This window comes from Phacochoerus africanus, chromosome 16, assembly GCF_016906955.1.
Source record: "Phacochoerus africanus isolate WHEZ1 chromosome 16, ROS_Pafr_v1, whole genome shotgun sequence".
Taxonomy (NCBI): domain Eukaryota; kingdom Metazoa; phylum Chordata; class Mammalia; order Artiodactyla; family Suidae; genus Phacochoerus; species Phacochoerus africanus.
In genome coordinates this window covers 7949938-7973794 of record NC_062559.1, presented here as the reverse complement: position 1 = coordinate 7973794, position 23857 = coordinate 7949938, and the positions used below count along the sequence as shown (strand labels likewise).

At 42.2% G+C, this 23857-nt stretch overlaps 1 protein-coding gene across 1 annotated transcript in view; it reads left to right on the top strand.

Annotated features, from left to right (window-relative positions):
• MGAM (maltase-glucoamylase) overlaps window positions 1-23857 on the top strand; it is a 102233-nt gene that overhangs the window by 13492 nt on the left and 64884 nt on the right. Inside the window, exons 2-6 of the mRNA XM_047763395.1 lie at window positions 6743-6869; window positions 8424-8524; window positions 19843-19963; window positions 22174-22283; window positions 23094-23245. Coding sequence (XP_047619351.1) covers window positions 6743-6869; window positions 8424-8524; window positions 19843-19963; window positions 22174-22283; window positions 23094-23245 — 611 coding nt within the window. The remainder of the gene's footprint in view (window positions 1-6742; window positions 6870-8423; window positions 8525-19842; window positions 19964-22173; window positions 22284-23093; window positions 23246-23857) is intronic.

The window sequence follows — 23857 nt, the reverse complement described above, 5'->3', positions numbered from 1 at the left end:
ACTGGGCCTGGAGAACCTGAACCTGAACCTGAGATGCTTCACTCACATGGCTGTTGGCAAAAGCCCTCAGACCCTTGCTAGCTCTTGGACCTTTCTATAGCTCCACTGGAGGGTTGACCTGGCAACTGGCTTCTCTAAGAGGTGATCCAAGAAGAAGAGCAAGGAAGGAATCCAAGAGAAAGAGGCAGAGAGAAGCTCTAATGCCTTTCACATCCCAGTCTCGCAAGTCACAAGCTCTGCCAGGTTCTATTTGTTAGAATTGAGTCACTGAGTCCAGCCCACTCTCGAGGGGTGAAGCATGGGGGGCCTGGCTCCACCTCTTAAAGGGAAGAGTATCAGAGAATTGGTGGATTTGGAAAAAAAAACTCCACTGTATCATGATTTTGAATAATATTGAATCTTGTTTTATTTCATATTTTACTCAGTCCTCTCTATGCACTTCTATACTATTGACAATCTTTTGCCCTTACATGTGAAAAACCTCTATCTGTACATATATGGCTTTCCATATGAGCAAGTGTATTTATGGGCTAAGTTTCTATAAATGGACTTCCAGATGATGGGTGTAAATAACTTGAGTAGCTTTTGCCAAATCTTCATTGCGCAACTGGTATTTACAGTTTGACTAGTAAGTGGTGGGTGACTTTTCCTTTGTAGTGTCTGTCAGTGAGCATTTGGGACATTTTTAAATATCAGTATGAAAAACAGTCCCCTATTTCACAGCGATCAGCAACCACCAAAGAGAAGGAGATGGACTCACTTCCATAGGTATTCTGATAACTCCTCTCCTTGCCAGTGAATATGAGATCGCTCTTGACCTCATTTGTTAAATTTACTTATATCAGGAATGAAGGTTATTAGTATTTATGGAGTTTTACATGCACGATGAGTATCACAGAGTATTTTATAAAGCCTTTGGGGAATGTGAGGTATTGGGGATAGGACAGGTAAGAAAGATTGGAGTAGCATCATTAATTTTAGAAAAACCAAGGCAAGCCTTGTTGTAGAGAAAGGTTCAGCCCCGTTTCCTTTTGCCTGGTAAGAGGGCATTCCAGCAGCAGTTTCTCATCAGTGTGTGAGAAAGGCTGTTTCTGCCTGAGGACCGTGTGGCGGTCGAGTGAGGACACGAAGGCGAGCCTGCAGGAAGGCTTCGGACAAATTGAGCTGAGGATTTAAGATTCCTAAGTGGGGGAGTTGGGATGAAGGCCTGAGGGAAGAGCGAGGATGTGCTTTCTGAGTAAAGACGGTGATTTGCAAGGCAGCCCAGGAGAAGGAGCAGCAGGTGGGCTGGTGCAGAAAGCAGGCCTTGAATGGGCCGGATTGCTGCTCGCAGCTCCTCCTGCTTCTTCCTAGCTTTCTGCACCTGTGTCTCGGGTGACACGTGAGTCACCTGGCACATGGGGCCATAAAGCACTTAGCAGATAGGAGTTCCTGTCAGAACCAGTTCCTCAGGACAGCAGCCAGAATGTGCATCTTCCACTTCACAAAGCACCAAGTGAGGGCTGCTGCCACCGTGACACAGGGAGGAAGCGACACCTTTCTTAGGAACTTGCTGTTTCATACCCAAGACTCACTCTTTCCTTTATGGTAAATAGTGCTATAAGAATATGTGATGCTTTATTACTGAAAGTGTTTTTATTTGATTCTCAAAATAAGATGACCACAGATAACAATAACAGTAGGTGTTCTTAATTCCATGCGTGCCCATCAGGAAACTGAAACTCAAGCGTTGAGGAAATTCTTTTGGCAGAAAATGGTAGGGCTGAGCGTCAAGCTCTGGTCTTCTCAAGCTGTGCCTCGCATGCTCTCCTGCTGAGAAGGGGAACTTGGGGAAATAACAAAGAAGGAAAATACCCAAGACATGTTTAGCATCTTTCGTGGAAGAAAAGAATAAAGAAGCCGGCAATTTGGGCGACTCACTCAACATGACATATTAAAAGCTGGGACGAATTTGATAGATCTTCTTGTTCAGCTGCTTTAATTCCTAAGTGAAGAAATGGACCTGGAAAGCTTGAAGAGATTTCTCAAGATCATCCAGCTAATTGTTTTCAGTATGAGGAATAAAACTGAGGCTTTCTGATTTTAAGAAACAGTGTTCTCTTTCTACCATAATTGCTTTATCGTGTAAAAGGTAGCAATGGTACTGGAGTTTAAGCTCACTTAAGGCCGGCACCATTACTGTAGCCTGTGAAATAGCTTCATGGTGCATTATCATTCGGAAGTATTCAGGAATTTTGTAAATATTCAATCAGGGGATAAAATGTTATTGGTCAATAAGTATCGATTATACAGATCCTGCTGGTAGGTACTTAGAAAGGAAATAAAGAGGAGGAAGCAGGCATAACTCTCACACCCTCAGAGCTCACGATTTGGGAAAAAAGAGAGGTGCTGGAAGTTCCTGACGTGGCTCAACGGAAACGAATCTGACTCGCATCCGTGAGGACACAGGTTTGATCCCTGGCCTTGCTCTGTGGGGTAGGGATCCGATGTTGCCATGAACAGACACGGCTTGGATCCTGCGTTGCCGTAGCTGTGGCTTGCATAGGCCAGAGGCTGCAGCTCCGATTCGACCCCTAGTCTGGGAACCTCCATATGCCTCAGGTGCAGCCCTAAAAAGACAAAAGAAAAAGAAAAGAAAAGAAAAGAGGTGTTGTAAAGCTAGGGAAGCAGACCCACCTTTACAGAAAAAGCTTCAGCAAAACTTATTCTTGATCACAAATGAGCTGGGGTTAGAGAAGATGCCCTGATATACTGGAATTACTGGAGGTGTTGGGAAGGGTGCTTTGATAAGGGGTTGAAAACTTTCACAAGGAGCCACCCATCCCCTGAATGTTTTATCTTATGAAAATCCTTAACAAATCAGTGACAAACCAGTCCGACGATGCATGTTTTATTTTTCTTTATTACTGTGTCCTGCTTCAGTTTAGTCCCTCATGGCACCATCCTTAATTTACACTTGCGGTTCCCATTCCCCCTCATAGGATAATGTTGTTCAATATTATTAAATCCACTGATGAACTCAAAGCCTCCCAAGTGATTCTCAAACAGCCATCAAGGGGAATTGAATATCAAAATAATCTGGGGAATGTTCAAAACCTTCAGAGAAGGGTTCAAGATGGTAGACCGATCCCAGGCTTTTACCTTTCTTCCTTTCCAAACTTTTTTTTTACCTTTTTTTTCCTACTGTACATCATGGTGACCCAGTCACACATACAAGTATACATCTTTTTTTCTCACGTTATCATGCTCCATCATAAGTGACTAGACATAGTTCCCAGTGCTACACAGCAGGATCTCATGGCTAATCCATTCCAAAGGCAATCTTCTGCATCTGACAACCCCAAGCTCCCCATCCACACCACTCCTTCCCCATCCCCCTTGACAACCACAAGTCTATTCTCCAAGTCCATGATTTCCTTTTCTGTAGAAAGTTTCCTTTGTGCCATATATTAGATTCCAGATATAAATGGTATCATATGGTATTTGTCTTTCTCTTTCTGACTTACTTCACTCAGTATGAGAGTCTCTAGTTCCATCTATGTTGCTGCAAATGGCATTATTTTGTTCTTTTTTATGGCTGAGTAGTATTCCATTGTGTATATATACCACTTACATTGATGTTCTAATGAAGATGTCCCAAACAAAATGAGTTGGAAATAATACAGAAGAAGAAAAGCAGACAGAGCCATTGTACTGGGAATTTCAGAGCAGATTGTGATCTCAACTCAAAAATCAGCCGAGGAAAGGGGTTCTGCAGTGGAGTTGGGGGCAATTTTGGTCAGAGATACCATCAAGGCCGTGAGCCCGGAGTAGGAGGGTATGGAGAGCAGGGGAGAGATGTAGGCTTAGCTGTGGCTGGGCTTATGAAGGCACGGTGAAGAGTGTTGTCTTCCAGAAAGCACGTTTACTGGAGTATATGCTCTTTATAAAAAGATGGGCATTCAGCTTTTTCTCTTTATGTTACAATTCACCTGAAGGCTGTTATTCACTCATGTGAGCAATAGTCACGAAGGTCATGTGGAGGTCGTAAAACATACACCTGCCTGGAGAGACTGATGCATCACTCCTTCATACGTCAAAGATGATTAATTTCTAGAAACCTTGACTTGGCTCCTTTTGTAAAATAAGTCAATGCCTTCTAACTTATTTTCTAAGTCCAAATTTCATTTTTCCTTTCTGTTTCCCTTGTGCCCCTGTAGTCACTGATGAGGTTCAGGGGATGAAGGCACAGCAGTTTCCATTCACCCTCCCTTTACCTCTGGGGAAGGAGGTATGAGGGCCCTACAGTGCACCTGTGGCACAAAGGACCTCGTTGTGATCTTTCTACTCAGTCTTGCTCCCAAATCTGCGAACACTCATGTAGACATGCCAGGTGGCATCCGCTGAGGCATGGCAGGGTTCTTCCGATACTGTTCACATCATAGAGCACCAGGAAGATGAAGGTGGCGTCACTAGGCTCATTGAAAGGGGTCTGATTTCCAGAGAAGGCAATTCCCAGCAGAAGGATGGCCCTGGACCCTCTGCCCTGGCCCCACCCAGCTGCGCATGAGCCCAGGAAATTGATATCCCAGGCTCTTGGACCAAGAGGGATGACTGAGGGGGGTGGGTAAGTCCCCCTTCCTCAGTGCCCTCTAGTCACAGATTATCCTCAGAGTTCAAAGTCTAGACACAGATAGAGTGTACAGGAGCAGGAGACCCTCTTAATTGTCCCTCGTGACAATTAGGTCCCGCTGCATAATTGTGACTTGTCCTGAGCTTTGGATCACTGTCATTCAAGCCAACAGCACCTCAGTCCTTTCATCTGTATGGTAGGAAAATTGGCCTCATCAATTCTTTGAGCTGAGTATTGTTGTGAAGATGGAATGCAGTCACTGAAGGCTGCTGCTGTCCTAGGTAGGCAGACAGGGTATTCCCAGGGTTCCCAGGACTAAACTAAGCCAATAGCATGAAGTCTCAAGCTTTCCCTTTCAAAGACAGTGAACATCTTACAAGATGCTGTTGGAATTTGGCACAAAGGACCCATGGATATGTTTTAGTTAATGTTTGAGCGAGAATGCAGAATGTCAACCTGCAGAGGACAAGCTTTCTGAAGAGTGACATAGTGGGGTCAGAGGAGGGAGGTGCTAACACACAGTCACATCTGGGGCATCCAGGAGAAGGACATGAAGGGAGTGATGGGGGATTATATACTTGCTACTCATGGAGGATAGTGCCACAACTCAGCCCAGACTCAGAAATGATCCGAACAGGAGTACCCATTGTGGCTCAGTGGTTAACGAATCTGACTAGCATCCCTGAGGATGCAGGTTTGATCCCTGGCCTCGTTCAGTGGGGTAAGGATCTGGCATTGCTATGGCTGTGGTGTAGGCTGGCGACTACAGCTCTGATTCGACCCCTAGCCTGGGAACTTCCATATGCTTCAGGTATGGCCCTAAAAAGCAAAAAAAAAAAAAATTTAATATTAACAATAACATCAATTAATACAGATAAAATGGATTTAAATCTATGAGGTCATAAGTATCTTGGACCCCAAAGTCTCACTGTTCTTCTTTGGAGTATGCTAAGGAAACAACTCCTTATTTTGAAAATCAGTAAGTGAAGAGTCAAATGTTTATTTACCTCTCCTATACAAACTGTACTTCTATGAACCAAATAATAGATGAAGGGAAATTTCTTTCTATAGGAGTATTTAATACATTAGCAAAGAATGATAGCCTAAGAGTGTCACTACATTACAACTCCCAGTGAAATCATGAATTTAAGAAATCCCCACCAGTGTCTGCGAACATTTAAAAAAAAAAAAAAAAGCAGGAGAGTCTGCTAGATTTTATGTGTCTCCTGATGGAAGGTGTTATGCCATTGATGCACTATTCTTGCTAAAACAATACACCTGTGTCCGTCAAAACTCTAGATGTAATAATTTACAGGAAATACAAGGATGGAGAAACATGTTAGCATGAGTGGAGATGCAATCACCAAAATCCAGATTGTGAGGAAATCTATAGAACAAAACCCTATTGGTTAAAAAAGACTTACCTTTCACACAAAATATATATATATGTTATATCATTAGGAACATATAAATCTTATTTTTATCCTATGAGACTAGAAGAAACTATAAACTGCCTATCAAATAATGAGGGAAATGTCAACACTGACCAGATATTTGATGATTAAAGAATTATTTAAAAAATACTTTAAGTATGATAACAGTATTTGGCTGCTTGGCTTTTGTGAAATTTCTTATTTAAAAAAATATGCTTAAATGTCTCCAAATTAAAAGATATGAAATCTGAGATTTGCTTCCAAATAATCCAAGGTTCAAGAGAGAAATGAACAAAAATAGACAAAATGAGATCGGCCATGTATTGATAGTTTTTAAAATCTAGTTGATGGATATGTGGGCATTTGTTATGTTATTCCTTCCATTTGTGTATACATTTGAGCTTTTCCATTGAAAAATTTGCTAGCTGGAGTTCCCGCTGTGGTGCAGTGGGTTAAGAATCCAACTGTAGCAGTTTGGGTTGCTGTGGAGGTAAGGGTTTGATCCCTGGCCAGCCTGGCACAGTGGGTTAAAGGATCCAGGGTTGTTGCATTTGCAGCTTGGATTAAATCCCTAGCCTGAGAATTTCCATATGCTGTGGATGTGGCCATAAAAAAATTACTAGGTATATGTTAAATAAAACTCAAATCTAAAATTATTTTCTCTCTCTCTCTCTTTTTTTTTTTTTTTTTTTTGTAGATGGCAAGAAAGAAGTTGAAAAAGTTCACTGATTTGGAGCTTATGCTCAGTGTTCTTCTGCTCGTAGTGTTTATCATCACCATCCCTCTGTTTGTACTTTCAGCCAGAGAGTCTTTGGAATCAAAAGGTAATGAGGAACTGTTCTTCTCCTTCCAGTGTTGCTCTTATAGAGCACAAATCTCATAAATGACAGGGAAGTGCCGCTTTCACGTTCTCTGGTGTGTGTGTATGTGTGCGTGTGGTATGTGTGTTGGGGAGCCCTTGACTCAAACTGTGACAGCACAACAGGTATTCATGGTAGGCCTGACTCTTCCATTTCCCAATTAGCACAGTGCAGGATTCCACAACTGGCACTTGGAATATTTTTGCCAAATTCCATGGAATAATTCCAACTTTGCTAACTGTCATAATTAACAGTGCCCTTAAATGGAAGGCAGTCCGTATGTCATCAATTAAAGTATCTTAAGGCCAAGTTTGATTCTTTAAGAAAGTTACAGCTACTGCAGTTTCTTTTTTTAATTGAAAGTTTATTGAACTGTTTTATTCTAAAAGAGGGGCAGGATGGAGCTGAGTCGTCCATGACTTATCTCGGGATCATCTGGGAGCAGCTTCCTGGGTGGAGCAGGCAATGAGGGGCCTGTATGGAGCCAGGGAAAACCTTTGCCCCTCCTACATCATCCTCAGCCACACCACTTCTACTTTTGCGGGAAGTTAAATTAAATAATCTCAAAGATTGTTCAACTATTAAAATTCTATGATCCCAAGGGTGGCATTAAAACCCTTATTCAGAATCTGGTACAAATATGAGGTTCTTTTAATCTACCACTTTTGCATTGGAAACCCCAGTGAAAAGAAAACTAATTAGAAGCTGCATTGTTTTGTCTTCATGTGGTCATTAGCTGATTGTAGAGAATCTTCAAGAAATCTTATTTCCTTATTTGAGAATGCAGTAAGCATGCTTGCTTTATTTTGCTGATGTTTAAATCTGCATCAAGCAATCAATGGGCATAGATTCCAGCTGCTGGTTTCTAGATTGCTGGCCTCCTTTTACATTTTGTGTCATAGGAGACACATTTGTATAAGAATGCTGTCACTCAGAAGTGTTCCTTGGTGAGGTATTGCCTGGTGAGGAACAGAGCAGAGTGTACAGACTTCTTTGTAAAGGGCAGATACTTAACACTTTAGACTTACTTTGTAGGCTTCTGGTTTCTGTCCTCAGTGCCTAATTCTGCCTACAATGGACAAAAGCAGCTATAGATGATATGTAAAAACAGTGTGACTGTGTGATAGCGATTTTTTATGTATGGATCAGGCTGTGTGCAATATGATTGGGCCCCCAAGGCACAGTTTGGCTGGACTAGGGAAGGTAGATCTGGTTTCCACTTTGGTGAGCTCCCAATCCAATGATGGAGTCCAGCTACTTGCTCTTGTATGCACTGTCTCATAGGGGAGGGCCTTGCTGGTTGAAGGAGATGGTGCAGGCATACATAAAGGGAGATGTGATCAGCCAGAACAAAATGAGGCTTTGTAAAGTGTGTGTACATTTCAAGGTCATAGAATGAAACTCAATCAGTAGTGGAGTCCATATAATTGGAAATGTTGAGAACTATGGGGTTATTGAAAGCCTGGATATTAAATCTGTCTGAAGTGATTTTATGTTTGCTTTTGGGATAATCCTCAGATCCTAGTACTCCAGGGCCAAGTACCCCTGATTCGGCTGAGTGTGCCGTGGCAAATGAGTTGGAACGGATAAACTGCATCCCTGACCAGTCACCAACAAAGGTTTGAATTTGGAGCTTGTTTTCATTTAAGATTTTATGCCATTCGATGAAGGGTATGTGTGTATGTTTCTGTTTGTAGCCTCTCTAGTTTGCTGTTTGCATTGCAATTATTGGTGGCTCAGGAAGAGTAATCCTATATTCATACCTATATGACAGTGTCGTTTTGGAAGAAGAAGTACTGGAAAATTCCCTCGGGTTGACAGCTTCAGCAAATAAAAGTACAAGCTTCCCAGTTAAATTTGAATTTCAGATAAACAATGAATACATTTTTAGTATAAGTATGTCCTTTGCAAGACTTGGGACTTACTTATACTAAAAATGTATTTGGCTTATATCTGGTAACACTGCTTGGTTGCTAGTTCTCTCTAACTCTGTTACTGACTCTGCTTCTTGCTCTCTTTCTCCTCTCAAAATTCCAAAAGGGTATCTCGGATCTACAATCAAAAGTCATTCCCATGCATAAAATAGTATTTAAGGACACAGTTTCAAGAGCCAAGTTTTATGAGGAAGAGGTAATAAGTACCAGATTAAAGATAATGCAGGCATGTGGGCATTTACTTTGGGGCAGCACTTCCTGGTCATTAACTGAATTCCAGCTGACTGTTACAATTATAAAGTGTGTTGCCTGGCCCATACCAGTATCAGTCTTGTTTCATACTGAGCATGAATAAAAGCAAAATGTAGCCATCTGAGTAAAGTACATGGCCGATTTGTATCAGACACAGAAAGGATGCTTGCTGCACCTGATTCTTGGGCATGTGGTACTCTCACACTTACCACTGTAGCCATCCTATTGTTAGTGGGCCAAAATAATCTATGAAGTTCTTGAGGGTTACTATTTTGGTTTGTTTAAAGATCCCCAAACCAAAAGATACTGTTTTCTATTTATGTTTCTCTCTCATACGTCCAGAGGCTAGGAGTCCCAAATCAAGGCTTTGGAAGGGTTGGTTCCTTTTGAGGGCTCTGAAGAGCCATCTGTTACATGTCTTTCTTCTAGATTCTAGTGATGGCTGCAGTCCTTGGCCCTCCTTGGCTTGTAGCTTCATCACTCCATTCTCTGCCTCTATCTTCACAGGGCGTCCTCTGTGTGTGTCTGTCTGTCTGTGTATGTATCTCTATTCACACTTCCCCTTTGTGTAAGGACATGGATCATATTGGATTAAGGGCCCATCCAGCTCCATTATGAGCTCATCTTAACTAGTCACATCTGCACCAATCCTATTTCCACGTAAGATCATGTTCTGAGGTTCTCAGGATTGGGGCTTCACCATATCTTTTCTGGGGACACAGTTCAGCCATAACATGGACAAGGTCACAGAATGGGAACTGTGGAAAGTGGAAATTGTTACTGCTTCAGCCTTTGGTGTCAACTGAAATAGCATAGATGCTGAGACAGATTTCAGGTAGCAAAGAAAAAACAGATGAGAGATCAACCATAAGGATAGGCTGGGGTAGTAGGGAAGGTGGAAGTTAAGGCAGAGAGCCAGATAAATAGCTTGGAGTAGAGAAAATGCACAGGGACTGTAGTTAGGAGCAGAGTGATCAGACAAAGCTGGTGAGGAAGCCCGGAGGCTGTGTGGAAGGCGAGAGCATAGGTATGGCAAAGAGTCAAGGGTCAGGGAATCCCCAGACAGGACAAAGCAGTCCTGTGACCAGCCATGAGGCCACAGAAGGGCAGCAGCCTGGACAGCATGCCTGCTAACATGGAAGGACTCCCAATTAGACCTGTTCACCTTTCTGAGACTTGTGTAGTATTCAGACCTGTTCATCTGGGGCTTACCTTGACTGAAATGAGCACAACTTTCTCTTGAATTGGTGAAGACACATGCCTGCGTGGAGCAGGAAGAAATGAGTCTGAACAGCAAAGGAGAATTCAGACTTTTGAAGATCTTGGATTTTAGGTAAAAGAGATTGGCTTTGTATGTCACCCACCACAGCCAGGAGCAGCCACTTCGTTCTGAACAGTATCACATAATGGGAAACCAAGAAGACAGAGAATAAAAGCCTTAGAAAGAAAGAAAGAAAAAAGAAGATAGGAGAGAGAGAGGAGAGAAAGCACTTCAGAATGGGGCCAAATGTCACAAAGTTTCGTATTTTAATATTTTTTTATTTTTTATTTTTTATTTTTGTCTTTTTAAGGCTGCACCCGCAGCATATGGAGGTTCCCAGGCTAGGGGTCAAATTGAAGCCACAGCTGCTGGCCTACACCACAGCCACAGCAACACCAGATCCGAGCCACGTCTGTGACCTACACCACAGCTCACAGCAATGTCAGATCCTTAACCTACTGAGCAAGGCCAGGGATCAAACCACAACCTCTTGGTTCCTAGTGGGGTACATTAAACACTGAGCCACGATGGGAACTCCACAAAATTTAGTATTTTAGATGATAGATTTAATAAGTAGAGGAGGTAAGCTAAGTAAATAAATAACTGGACTATAAAACAAAAATTCACGATACAAAAGAATACTACACGGATCCCATTGTGGAAAAGATGATTATTAAGGAAAATGTGACAGTCCGGAATCAATGATAAGTAGGATTTTGGCAGAAGTGGGAGGAATGAAAAGTGAATTCAAGACAGAGGAGATAATGCAAACAAAGTGACAGAAATTGTGGGGCACATACCTGATATATTGAGTGGTCCTATGTGGCCAAGAGGCAGGATGGGTGCCAGAGAGTGTATCCTGTTTAAGACTATAATGTCAATTGGAGCTTGGTGATGGGGACCATTAATGTGCTGCTTTGTCGTAGCAATGGTGGTCTGGATACATTGTATGGGATGGTTGGCACACGGTGTTTCCAGAAAGTTGATCCACACCCATTTACTTGCCCCCATAAGCAGTAGTGTTCTAGGAGCTACTTGCTCAGAAGCCCACGTAGAAGACTAATACAACACATCCTCAGTCTGTTCTCTCTCCCACCCTTCCCCATCTCGTTATTGGCTAGGTGAACTTCAGATGTCATCGCTGCCTCAGTAATGTTCCCTTGGTTTTATTATAAGACCTCTGATTAAACACTGTGGTATCAAGATCATAGTTCAATAAACAACCTTTGCCTTTTTCTATTTGTTATACGCAACTGAATTAATCTGTGACCTTGGCATTCGTTCACTGGTCTGTTCCTCTTTAGCTCAGCCAGAGAGACGTGCTTTCCGTGGTTTGCTTTTCTTTTTTCATTTTGTTATGTGTTTTACGTATCCTGGGTGCTATATGCTGATCCAAACTATTGTTGAGAGGCTGAATTGATGGATAATAGTGTGTGTGTGTTGGATTTGTCAAAGGGAGGTGTGTAGCTAGGCGGAGGAGAGAGTGGGAAGAGATTCTGAACCTGACACTAGGCTAAGCAGCGTGTTGTCCTGTTGAGGCCATTGCTAGATGATTTTATCATTCCTCTCTCCTTCTCTCCTCTGAGATTACTTATAAAGAACTAACAGTTGAAGTTTCCTTGCAGATGATTCTTTGTTACACATCCTATTGTTTCTTATCCCAATAATGAGAGGGAATCCCGTGTCCAGGACAGGGTACAGTCATCTGTCAAACTACCCTGAGCACTCCAGGGAGACTTTCTTTTGGAGAGGTTGAGAGCCAGGAGTCCCTTTCGTGGATCTTAGCAAGGAACGTGGCTGGGTTACCTAACTCTCTCATCCTGGTCTGTTGTTCTGGGCTGGCAGCTGGTTGCAGGGCCTGTTGGCTTGGCTGTCTCTCAGTAACATCGCCTGAACTTATCACCCTCTCACCGAATCTGCTTTTCTTTCTCAACTACCAGACTTGTTAGCGGTTCTATTGATGCTTCTAGTCTCTGGAGCAGAAAGAGCAGAATTTTTGTTCGACTCCTCCCCTCAATCCTTTTGGCCAGTATTTTACATATTTTAAAACATTTTCCTGAACAGTATTTTCTAGAAAAAGCGCTTCGTTTCCATCCTCACTGCCCTAACTCCGCTTGGGTTGCTCTTAGGCTGCTAGCGTGTCTTCTGAATCCCATTTCTGCCTCTGCCTTTTCCGTGACAGGCATGATTAAAGCTACTCTCCTGAATGGGCTGCTTTCATTATATGTCTACCAAAGTTGAGTACTTATTGGGTAACGTATTGGACAGTGTTCAGAAACATTGTTTTGTCATCTAAGACCCTATTTAACGTTCCTTGTGTCTCTGTGGTTTCATTTAGACCGACCACCCCTGCACACTTCAGAGACAGCTCCCTACACTTAGCCCAAACCTGTCCACTCCGAAAGAGCTTATCCCTTCCCACGTCCTTGATGAAACCTTATATCCACAGTTCCAGAATTCAGAGTTGAAAGATTCTCTGGGTGCAGGGAGCAGAAATACTTAGTGTAAATTCCAGATATCCAGCTCAAGAAAGAGATGGTAGATAAGAATTGTAAACGCTTTGATTTTCAGGATTAGAATGCACTGTACCAAATGGGAGAACAGCTTTACGTGCTTAAAATAAACCTGCATGCCCTAAGTAACCATGGCAGAATGGTTAAGCAGAGAACGGCTTACAATTATGTGTTTCCTGTGGATAATAATAACACGAGTCATCATCTTTATGATGATATCGAGAGGTTACCCTATTTCTTATTCAGAAACTTCATCATGTTTGATAACACACTTGGTAAATAGCTGTTATTTATTTATTGGCTTGTGATGTCTTTTTCCAAATTGCAGTTTCTTATCGATGTGGTTAATGGAATGTGTTTTATGATAGATATCAGCAAGGATATTGCATTTTTCCAAGATCATTATGCGTTTCAACCCTGAAAATTACTCTGTTCACTCAGGATTCGTTAAGAGCTGTCTTGCTGGGAAGAGCAGTGAGTCATGAAGCCCCCGGTATAGATTTCGGTTATGTTTCATGCCTTGAATTGATAGTATAGCCACTGGGCAGAAATATGTTGGTGGGGAGCCAGGGTCTTAGCTTTTGGTCCTGGCTTTGCTTCTGAAAAACTCTGAGATTTGATCACTACATCACATTTCTTTGAAAACGGTCAAGTCCTTATCAGCAAAAGGAGACAGTGTGCTTCCGGAGATTTATTCATTAACATATGATGACTGAACAAGTGCCAGGAACTCTGCTAAACACTATGGTTAACAAGATTTAAAAACAGTGGTCTCTAGGTCCTAGCAGATATTCTGTGAACATTCACTGTAGCATAGTTTTGGGGGCCTAGAAAGTCCGGATCATAAAAATTGTAGAGGTGGCATGTTCCTTTGAGAGTCTTTGCTATCAAACTTCAGTTTGAGATAAAAAGGAAGTGGCCCTGTTAACCAAACAAGACTCAAAGTGCATATATCATAATCTGTAATTAAGACACCTTAATGAGTTGAGATTAATTTAAATCATTCATTCACTTGTTCAAACTTGGACATAAATGAAAATAACTAGGTAATGTGTTAATAAGTAGATGGTGATTTGGAAGTATTTTACCAAATATTTTTCACCTTCTAAAAGTGCTGCCTTTATTTGAAACTGGGATACTTCCCTTCTTTCCACTTCTTGCTCTTGTATCAAGACTTTCTACCTTTCGTTCACAACGTCAAGTTCTCTGCCTTATCTGTAACAACAGAGGGCAGAAGAAATATGGAACCTGGATGGTTAAAAATGTACTTATACTTGGATTTGGGATCTAGTTTGTTTGAATGAATGCATCCAGTGCTTTTAGGATACAGCTGTTCCAGAAGAGCTGGACAGCTGTGAGCCCTGCTGCTTCTTACCTGCTCCACATTCCTTCATGTTGGACTAAAACACCAGCCTCACTATAGTGGCTCAAGTCCCCTGGTTTGGGTTTTTCGTTTTGTTTTGTTTTGTTTTTTGGGTTTTTTGGTTTTGCTTTTTTTAGGGCCACACCCACGGTGTATGGAGGTTCCCAGGCTAGAGGTCGAATCAGAGCTATAGTTGCCAGTCTACACCACAGCCACAGCAATGCTGGATCCTTAACCCACTGAGTGAGGCCAGGGATCGAACCTGCAACCTCATGGTCACCAGTCAGATTTATGTCCACTGTGCCACAATAGGAACTCCAAGGCGCCTGTTTTCTTAAATTCTACTGCTGCAAAAGGAGCTACCCTAAACTTAGCGGCTTAAAACAACAATCATTTTGTAGTATCTCCTGATTTTATGGGTCAGAGATTTGGGCAGGGTTTGGCTGGGTGGTTCTTCAGCTCTGCGTGGTATGGACTGTGGTGACCTTGTGGTGCCCAGTTGGAGGCTGATCCATTCTGGAGGGTCCAAGGTGGCTTCACTCTCATGCCTGGCACCTTGGTGAAGATGGCCCTAAGGCAGACTTCACCTGGGCCCTTCTGCCTTTCCATGTAGTTTCAGAGTCTCTCTCTCACTTGTCTCTCCAGCAGAGTCATCGGACTTCTTACACAGTAGCTCTGGGTTGCAAGAGATGGAGAGGAAGCTGCCAGACCTTTAAAGAGAACCTGTGTAGCATCACTTTTGTTGCTGTCTGTTATTCTTATCAGTCAGAGGCTAGTCCAGAGTCAATAGACCTCACCTCCTGATGAGGCAGGTGTCAGAGGACATGTAGCTACATAGAAATGCTAATTTTACTCAGAGTAGGTGTCAGTACCAAATGGATAGAGGGATACGGGATTAGAGGAGTCAGCACCCAGGATAGGATGGCTGGCAGGGCTGAATGCTCAAGGTCCACTGCGGACCCATTCCTTCCAGTGGCAGGAGAGGGCTGGGTGACGTGACAGTGACAGGCCCTCTGTCCCTGCACCTAGGATCCTTCCTTTTCACCTGTTGGTATTTCCCTCACAACTTTGCTTTCCATCTTTTATAAATGCTATAGTTGCCGAGGTCCTCATTTTTAAAAATTCTTAGATCAGCTGCTTCCTTATGACTTAATGGGGCATGCATTTCAAGGCATATGAAATCTCAATAGTAAGTTATTTTCCACTTTGATTTGTACACATTTCTTGCTTGTGTTATTCTAGATTCTAATCCTTATTTTTATTATACATGTTGCAAGTATTCTACTGTTGTGAGGCTGGCTCACCTACTTTATGCTGTCTCGATGAACAGAAGTTTTCGTTTTAATGAAGGCAAGCTTATTTATTCCTATAACACATCGTATTTCAAAAGAAAGGAAAAGAAAAACTTACAACTTTAAGAAGAAAATAGAAGGTCCGATATAATAGTAATTAACTTAATCTAAATTTATTTTTATAAATTTTCTTGGATTTCCTCCTAGACAATATTATCAGGAAATAATGACAATTTGACTTCATTCTTTTTAGTTTTACAAATTTTCTTAATTTTCTTGTCCTATTAGTCTTATAGTGTTAGCACCTCCAGTATACAATTAATTATAAGAAGTCATAGACATGGGTCAGCTACTTTTTTCTTTCTCTTTTTCTTTTTTTGGCTGCACCTGCAGCATGTAAAAGTCCCCAGGCCAGGGATCAAAACCCATGCCACGGCAGCGACCCAAGCTCCTGCAGTGACAACACTGGATCCTTAACTCTCTGCACCACAAGAAAACATTCACTTTTTTTCTTACCTTAAAGGCAATGTTCCTAACATTTCACATTTAGTGAGATGTTTATTATAGGCTTTAGGTAGTTACCCACTATTCTGCTAAGGACTCTGCTTTTTATTCCCAGTAAAGAATTATACTTGGCAAACAGTTTTGCTAAGATTTTGTATCATGAATAGCTGATCAATTTAAATGATTGGGTTGTTTACTTCCTTTCATAAATTATTTTGAAAAGTTATACAGTTGATTTTCTCATGTTAAAAAGGTTCCTTGTGTTTCTGGAAGAAACTCTGCTTGGCCATTATTTATTTAATATGTTGCTAATTTCTGTTGTTAATGCTACATGCTCTTTTCCTTTAGGATTTTGCATTTATGTTCATGGATAACGCTAGGTGCTAGTTTTCCTTTTTCTCTCATGTCTGATTTTGATATAAAATCTTCCTTTTTGTTTCTTCCCTCTCTCTAAATGTTAAGAAGCACGGGGGGTGGAGGAGAATGCGGAGCTTGACTAGGTCCTAAGCTGTGTCTTCAGCATCTGGCTTCTCACCAGCTCTGAGTACAATCCAGTCCTTCTATCTGTGCTGGTGCAAGAGCCCATGTGCATCTATTAAGTAAAAAGTAAAATCTCTTTTCTTTTTGCCTATTTTATCTATCAATCCATCATTGAGGGGTTTCTTTACAAATATTCCATTGTGTATGACTATGTTTTCTAATTTTGCCTTGTGATTCTTTAAGTTTTTTCTATACATATTTTGAGTCTTTATTATCAGGTGCACATCAGACGTGAGACGTCATTTCTTCCTGGCGAACTGAACCTTTCATCACCATAGTGACTGTATGTCTCCCTAATAATGAATATTTACTTAAAGTCTATTTGTCAGATATTACTATAGCTGTACTAGCCTTTGGTTAGCATTTTTTCTCACATATCTGTTTTCCTCGCTTTTACTCCTTAGTGCTTTTGTGAGCTTAAATTTTGGGTGTGCCTCCTATAAGCTTCAGCAGAATTTATTTCTGTAAATATAATCTGCTTATCCTTTTCTTTTAAGTTGTTTAAGCCTTGTGATAACTGACATGAAAACAATTTTGCCAAGTGTTTTCCATTTGTTCTGTTTTTTATGTACTCCCCCCACCCACCCCACCCTCAAGTACATGTATTCTTTCCTTTTTTTTTTTTTTTTTTTGGTTTTTAGGGCCACACCTGCAGCATATGGAAATTCCCAGGCTAGGGGTCTAATCAGAGCTATAGCTGCTGGCCTAAGTCACAGCCACAGCAACGCCAGATCCAAGCTGTGTCTGTGACCTACACCACAGTTCACGGCAATGCTGGATCCTTAACCCACTGAGAGAGGCCAGGGATCAAACCCCAGTCCCTCTTGCATTCCAGTCGGGTTCATTAACCAATGAGCCACAAAGGGAACTCCTCCTAGTTTTGTTGCATTAAGAATTTTTCCCCTTGGTTTTCTCCTTAATACTGTATTGGAAATTATATGCTCTATATTATTTTGGCAGTTTCTCTTAAATTTTAATTCTCAGCTTAAAGGGGCATTTTGTATCTTGGGTCTAATTGTTTTTGTGTGCCTCCAATCCTATTCATGTTGTCATTATTTATAGCTTTTCTCTACAACTATTTTCATAAGTTTCACATACTCCTTTTTTTTTTTTTTGTCTTCATCCACAACATGTGACAGTTCCCAGGCCAGGGATCAAACCTGCACCACAACAGTGACAACACCAAATCCTTAATCTCTAGGCCACCAGGGAATTTCCACTTGTTCTTTACTCTCTTGTCTATATGCCCCATGCTCTGCTTCTCCCCTATTTCTCCTCGTAACTGCTTAGCTCCACTGCAGGATCCGGGGTTTCCAGAGGACCAACAGGTGGTTCACTTTTTGAGCTGCTTTGACCACTCTGATCTTTGCCCTTTCCAGTTCAATGAAGAAATTATTAAGCCTCGGGGAGCATGCAAAAACCATTCTACTTAACACTCTTCAACACCCTTCTCTTTTCCTGTTATGCTGCAGTTTCATCTGAGTGGGTTTTGAAAGGGAAAAAAAAAAAGGAGTTCCTGGTTAAACCCATAGTATCCCTGGCCCTGCTCAATGGGTTAAGGATCCAGCGTTGCCGTCAGCTGTGGTATAGGTCACAGACTCAGCTCGGATCCGGTGTTGCTGTGGCTGCGGCATAGGCCAGCAGCTAAAGCTCCAATTCGACCCCTAGCCTGGGAACCTCCATATATCGCAGGTGTGGCCCTAAACAGACAAAAGACAAAAAAAAAAAATGCTGACTGAATTGAATTCACAGTGAACCCTGTTTCCATAGCAATAGGGGGACGCCACGGATAAACACCATTTTTCCATCCTTAATCTTGATTGTTAGCATTTGACTAAATCTAATTGTTCATCTATCTAAGCAGTTTTTTTCTTATGTTCATAAAGCACTGCCCTATCCTCCTGAAAACCAGCAGATGCTGAACCCAGACTATAGGAAGGGGCCAGCAAGAGACCTAACTTGTGGTCCTTGCCTTTTCAATAGCTGACTAAGTGACCTTTGGCAGGTCACTTCAGCCCTGTAGACTTTACCTCTGTGGCCTGAGAGTCTTTTATCTGTAAAATAATGTAGCAGGGTGTGTTAGTTATCTATTGCTGTGTAACAAATTATCCCCAAACTTAATGGCTTCACGCAGCAAACATTTTCTCACAGTTTCTATGGTCAGAAATTTGGCTTTGGCATATCCCGGTGCACTTGGCTCATAATCTTTCAGAAATCTGTGACCAAGACGTCATCTGGGGCTGTGGCTTGATCTTTTTCAAGCCTGTTTACTGTGCTCATTAGCAGAATTCAGCTGCTCAGAGCTTATCAGGCTGAGGGCCTCAGTGCCTTGCTGACTGTTGGCCAGAGACCTCCCTCAGTTCCTCACCATGTGGGTCAGTCCTCAGTCTAACACCTCACTTCTCCCAGAGTCGGGGCTGCAGCAGAGCAAGGGAAGGAAGGAAGCAAGACGGGAGACATACTGTCATCTAATCTTGGAAGCGGCAACCCGTTATTTTTGCTGGTCTTTTATTATTTACACTCAAGCGGAGTGATTTCTTTGTATTTTTTTTTTTTTGCATTTAACCTGATTGCTTCTTCCAAATTAGTTGATATGAGAAAGAGATTGTATTCATTTTAGTCTCCAGGTAATTCAGTCATTAATTATAGTAAAAGGCAAGCAACCTTTCTTAAATAAGATTTAGAATCTAATTGGGCTTCAAGGAACAATTATTTTCTGCTTTGGGAGGAGTTGAGAGACTATATGTATACATATATATCTACATACTATGAATATATATACTATATGTATATATGTCACATATACTAAGTACACACATATGTGATATACACATTTAAAAGTCAAAGCAAAATTGCCTCGATTTCAAAACTTCTGAATGAAGTTAATTGCAAAGTGTTTTTTTTATTTTTGCAAAGCAAAAACCAATGTTAATGAAGCTCCATTTGTAATTTTGGGTTACTGGCAGCTACTGGTGATATTGTATTGTTTTATTATAGTTTAGAATATATAAATAAATTTGTTAGTTTTCTTGTGTCGACAGGTATGAAATGCCCTGCAATCATATGCTATTACCTGATTGATACCAATAACGAGGAAGGATTTTTGCTAGAAAAATTAGTCATGAGTACAAGCACTACATTGACTGGGATACAGCACGATTTCTCTAAATATCAGGTCCTTTACTTGTAAAATGAGATTCATGATACCACAAGCTCAAATTGTACGTGCTAATTTTTTACACATAAATGGAGTTACTCTGACTCATCTCTTATTTCAGGCCACTTGTGACCAGCGTGGGTGCTGCTGGAAACCTCAGGGAGCCATAAGTGTGCCATGGTGCTACTACTCTACAAATCATGGCTATCAAGTGGAGGGTGACCTTGTGAACACAAATGCAGGTAAGCCAGACTTGGTCCTGAGGCAGGAGTTCCAGGTCCTCTGGAGGCTGGCTCCGGACACGGTAGCAGTGGGCAGGGTATAGCTTTTACAGCCACCATTGCATGTGACAGAAGGTGGGCACTGCTCTTGAGCAAGGACTAGAATCTATTTTGATATTTAGGGGGAAAAAATCACTCTCTGTCTTGGGAGTTCGAAGATGTTCAATTCCTGGCTCTACCTTTGTAATCCTGTCCAAAAATCATGACTTCTTGGTTCCCCAAGTTGCTAATGTTTGAAGAGAGGGATTTGAACTCACTAACCTCTGGGACTACTTACAACTCCAATATAATGTAATTTTAATGAAATGGAAACAATTCCAATGTTATCGACATTTCACAAAAATTAACTAGTCAGTGTCAGTGTTCATGGACCAAATATCTCCCCATCTTTCTCCCACGTTAAAATGCAGACATAGGAGTTCCCCTCATGGCTCAGTGGTTAACGAATCCGACTAGGAACCATGAGGTTGTGGGTTCGATCCCTGGCCTCGCTCAGCGGGTTAAGGATCCAGCATTGCCGTGAGCTGTGGTGTAGGACGCAGACATGGCTCTGATCTGGCATTGCTGTGGCTGTGGCGTAGGCTGGCAGCAACAGCTCCAATTGGACCCCTAGCCTGGGAACCTCCATAGGCTGCGGGTGTGGCCCTAAAAGGACAAAAGAAAAAAAATGAGGACATAATAATGCACATTCTGGGGGATTACAGCAGGTGACTACTCTGGGGAGCCTCTTAGCATAAAGGAAGAGGCCTGCTCCTCCTCCAGGGACTCGTGACCTGATGGGCCTTTCTAAGAAGGTCTCCACTCTAGCCTGCTTGTCACATAACCAGGGAGACGGCATCAATGTGTAGGATTTCCTGTGATGTAATACGGAAATAACTGAGGAGGAAAAATGGATGTAAACATGTCGAGAGGAGTTCTTGCTGTGGCACAGTGGGTTAAGAATCCACTCGGGTTTGGGTCCCTGAGGAGGCGTGGGTTCGATCCCCCGCTCAAAGCACGGTGGGTTAAATGATCCAGCATTGCCACAGCTGCAGCTTAGGTTGAAACTTCGGCTTGGATTCAACCCCTGACTCAGGAACTTCCATATGCCGTGGGTGTGGCCGTAAAACAAAAAAGAAGAAACCGCGTTGAGAGCTGAGAGTGTAAAGGGTATATGATATGAGCTACATGCATGTAAACATTGATTGGGTCACCATACTGTACAGTAGAAAAAAAAAATAATGTATTGGGGAAATAAAAAAAATAAAAACTAAAAACTTGAAAAAATAAATAAATAAAGGGTACATGAGTGCCTGACTGGCTGGTGAAATGAGAGTTAGGCCTTGGAAGGATATTTTCATCCAGATTTTGAAGAGAAGCATGGCTTTTTTTTTTTTTGTCTTTTGTCTTTTTTGTTGTTGTTGTCGCTATTTCTTGGGCCGCTCCCGCGGCATATGGAGGTTCCCAGGCTAGGGGTCCAATCGGAGCTGTAGCCACCGGCCTACGCCAGAGCCACAGCAACGCGGGATCCGAGCCGCGTCTGCAACCTACACCACAGCTCACGGCAACGCCGGATCCTTAACCCACTGAGCAAGGGCAGGGACCGAACCCGCAACCTCATGGTTCCTAGTCGGATTCGTTAACCACTGCGCCACGACGGGAACTCCGGCTTTTTTTTTTTTAATGTTTCTTTTCTTTTTTTATATATATTATTTATTTATTTTTTATTTATTTATTTTTTACTTCCCCAATACATTTTTTTTCCTACTGTATAGCATGGGGACTTGGAGAATAGCCCTGTGGTTGCCAAGGGGGAGGGGGAGGGAGTGGGAGGGATGAGGGGCCTGCGGTTAAGAGACGGGGAGATTGCCTTCAGAATGGATGAGCCGTGAGATCCTGCCGTGTAGCCCTGGGAACCATGTCAGGTCACTTACGACGACGGAGCATGATAGTGGGAGAAAAAGGATGTATACGTGGCTTTTGAATAAGGTAAGGCCAGTACCTAGCTTCAGAACCTGAATCTGGCCCCAGACAGTGTGTGTGTCCGATGAGGTGTATGTCTGCGACTCCTCTTCTTGTGGGAAATAAAGGCTTTTTGCCAGTGCCTTTGACATAAAGCTTACTTGTATGTGGCTATTGTGTGCGAATTTACACAGTCAGCTGTCACACAGCATTTTCCCCCTTCACACTAGGATTCACGGCCCAGTTGAAAAGGTTGCCTTCTCCATCCCTGTTTGGAAATGATATCAACAACGTCCTTCTCAGAGCAGAATACCAGACAGCGACTCGTTTCCACTTTAAGGTTGTAGTTGGTTTTTTATGTTTGTTTCTTCATATTTTTTCCATTATCCTTTATTACAGGATATTGAATGTATTTCTCTATGCTAGGCAGTAGGACCTTGTGGTTTATTTGTTTTACACATAATAGTTTGTGTCTGCTCATCCCAAACTCCTAATGGATCCTTTCCTCCCCCCGCCCCCCTTTGGTAACCATACGTTTGTGAGTCGGTTTCTGTCTTGAAAATAAGCTCCTTTGTATCCCATTTTAGATTTCACATATAAGTGATATCATAGGGTGTTTATTTAACAAAAAAAATTTTTTTTGAGAGGTTCTGCTTTCTAACCTGGTGACTGCAGTTACCACAAAAGAGAAAACCTTGCTAATGCAGGTATTTTTCTCTACTGGTGTTATTCGTACTTAGCGCCGGTATGTTGAAAGCATCTCCGCGCCTTCCTTCAGTGTGATAACTTCCTAAATATTTATTAGAGTTCACTGGTGAGCTTTAATTTTCATTTATTTTCCCTTGACGTCATGTGGAATGTGGTAGCGAGGGCAAAAAAATTATCACAGCTTGGAAAATTCTAGAGCTAGCTCATATCAGCAGACTTACTGTGTATATTTCTACCCAAAGACTAACTTATGCCCAAGTGTTAAACATCTGAATTTGGTGACATAATTGTATGTCTGTCTCAGACATGGTATCGTTTGGCACCCAAGTTTGGTACCTTGAGCAGAGATACCGGGAGGCACTGGTGCTTGTAGGTCTGTTTCTGTTTTAGAACAACAGAGAAGTTTTCATCTTGGCTTTCGTTCCTTCACATTTCTGGACAGTTAACTGACCAAAATCAGGACAGATACGAAGTGCCTCATGAACACGTCCAGCCCTTCCAAGGAAATGCTGCTTCTCCCTTGACCTATGAAGTCGTGGTCTCCAAACAGCCCTTTAGCATCAAAGTGATCAGAACAAGCAACAGTCGTGTTCTGTAAGTTCTGGAAACCTATCTGGGGATCAGAGTATGAAGGTTACAGGGGAGGGAGGTTTGCAAACCTAGAAAAGGGGGCATTGCTACAATATTCCTGAAGCTTGAGAGCCCACTGTTGGTGACCAGACTCTCCACCCCTAAATGTGTACCTTTTCCTGCCTTCCTTTCTCTTTCTTTTCTCCTCTCCCTCCCCCTCCTCCTTCCCCTCCTCCTTTCCTTCCTCCCCTTCCTCTCCCCCCTCCCCTCTTCCTCCTCCTCGCTGTGTGCTTTTTGTCTTTCTTCCTGTGGTTGGATCATTTTTCCTCTCTCTTTTCCCCTCCATCCAACACCCATCCCCCAGTAACTCTCTGTGGAACATCCACTGTAATGTAGGAATTCTAATCGTGCAGTGGCGTGTCCAGGGGACAAACCTAAGAAATGTGCTGAATGGTAACCGCCCTAGAGAAATCCTGATCTTTTGATGTCCATGGCAAAATGTCCCAGAGGACAGCTGAGGACTGCTTAGGAAATTGGCTTAAATCTCAGAGACTCAATATTTAAGCCAATTTCCTAAGCAGTCGTGTTCTTTCCTTTCCACTTGCCCACCTGTCCCTGCGTTTCCCGCTCGTGTGT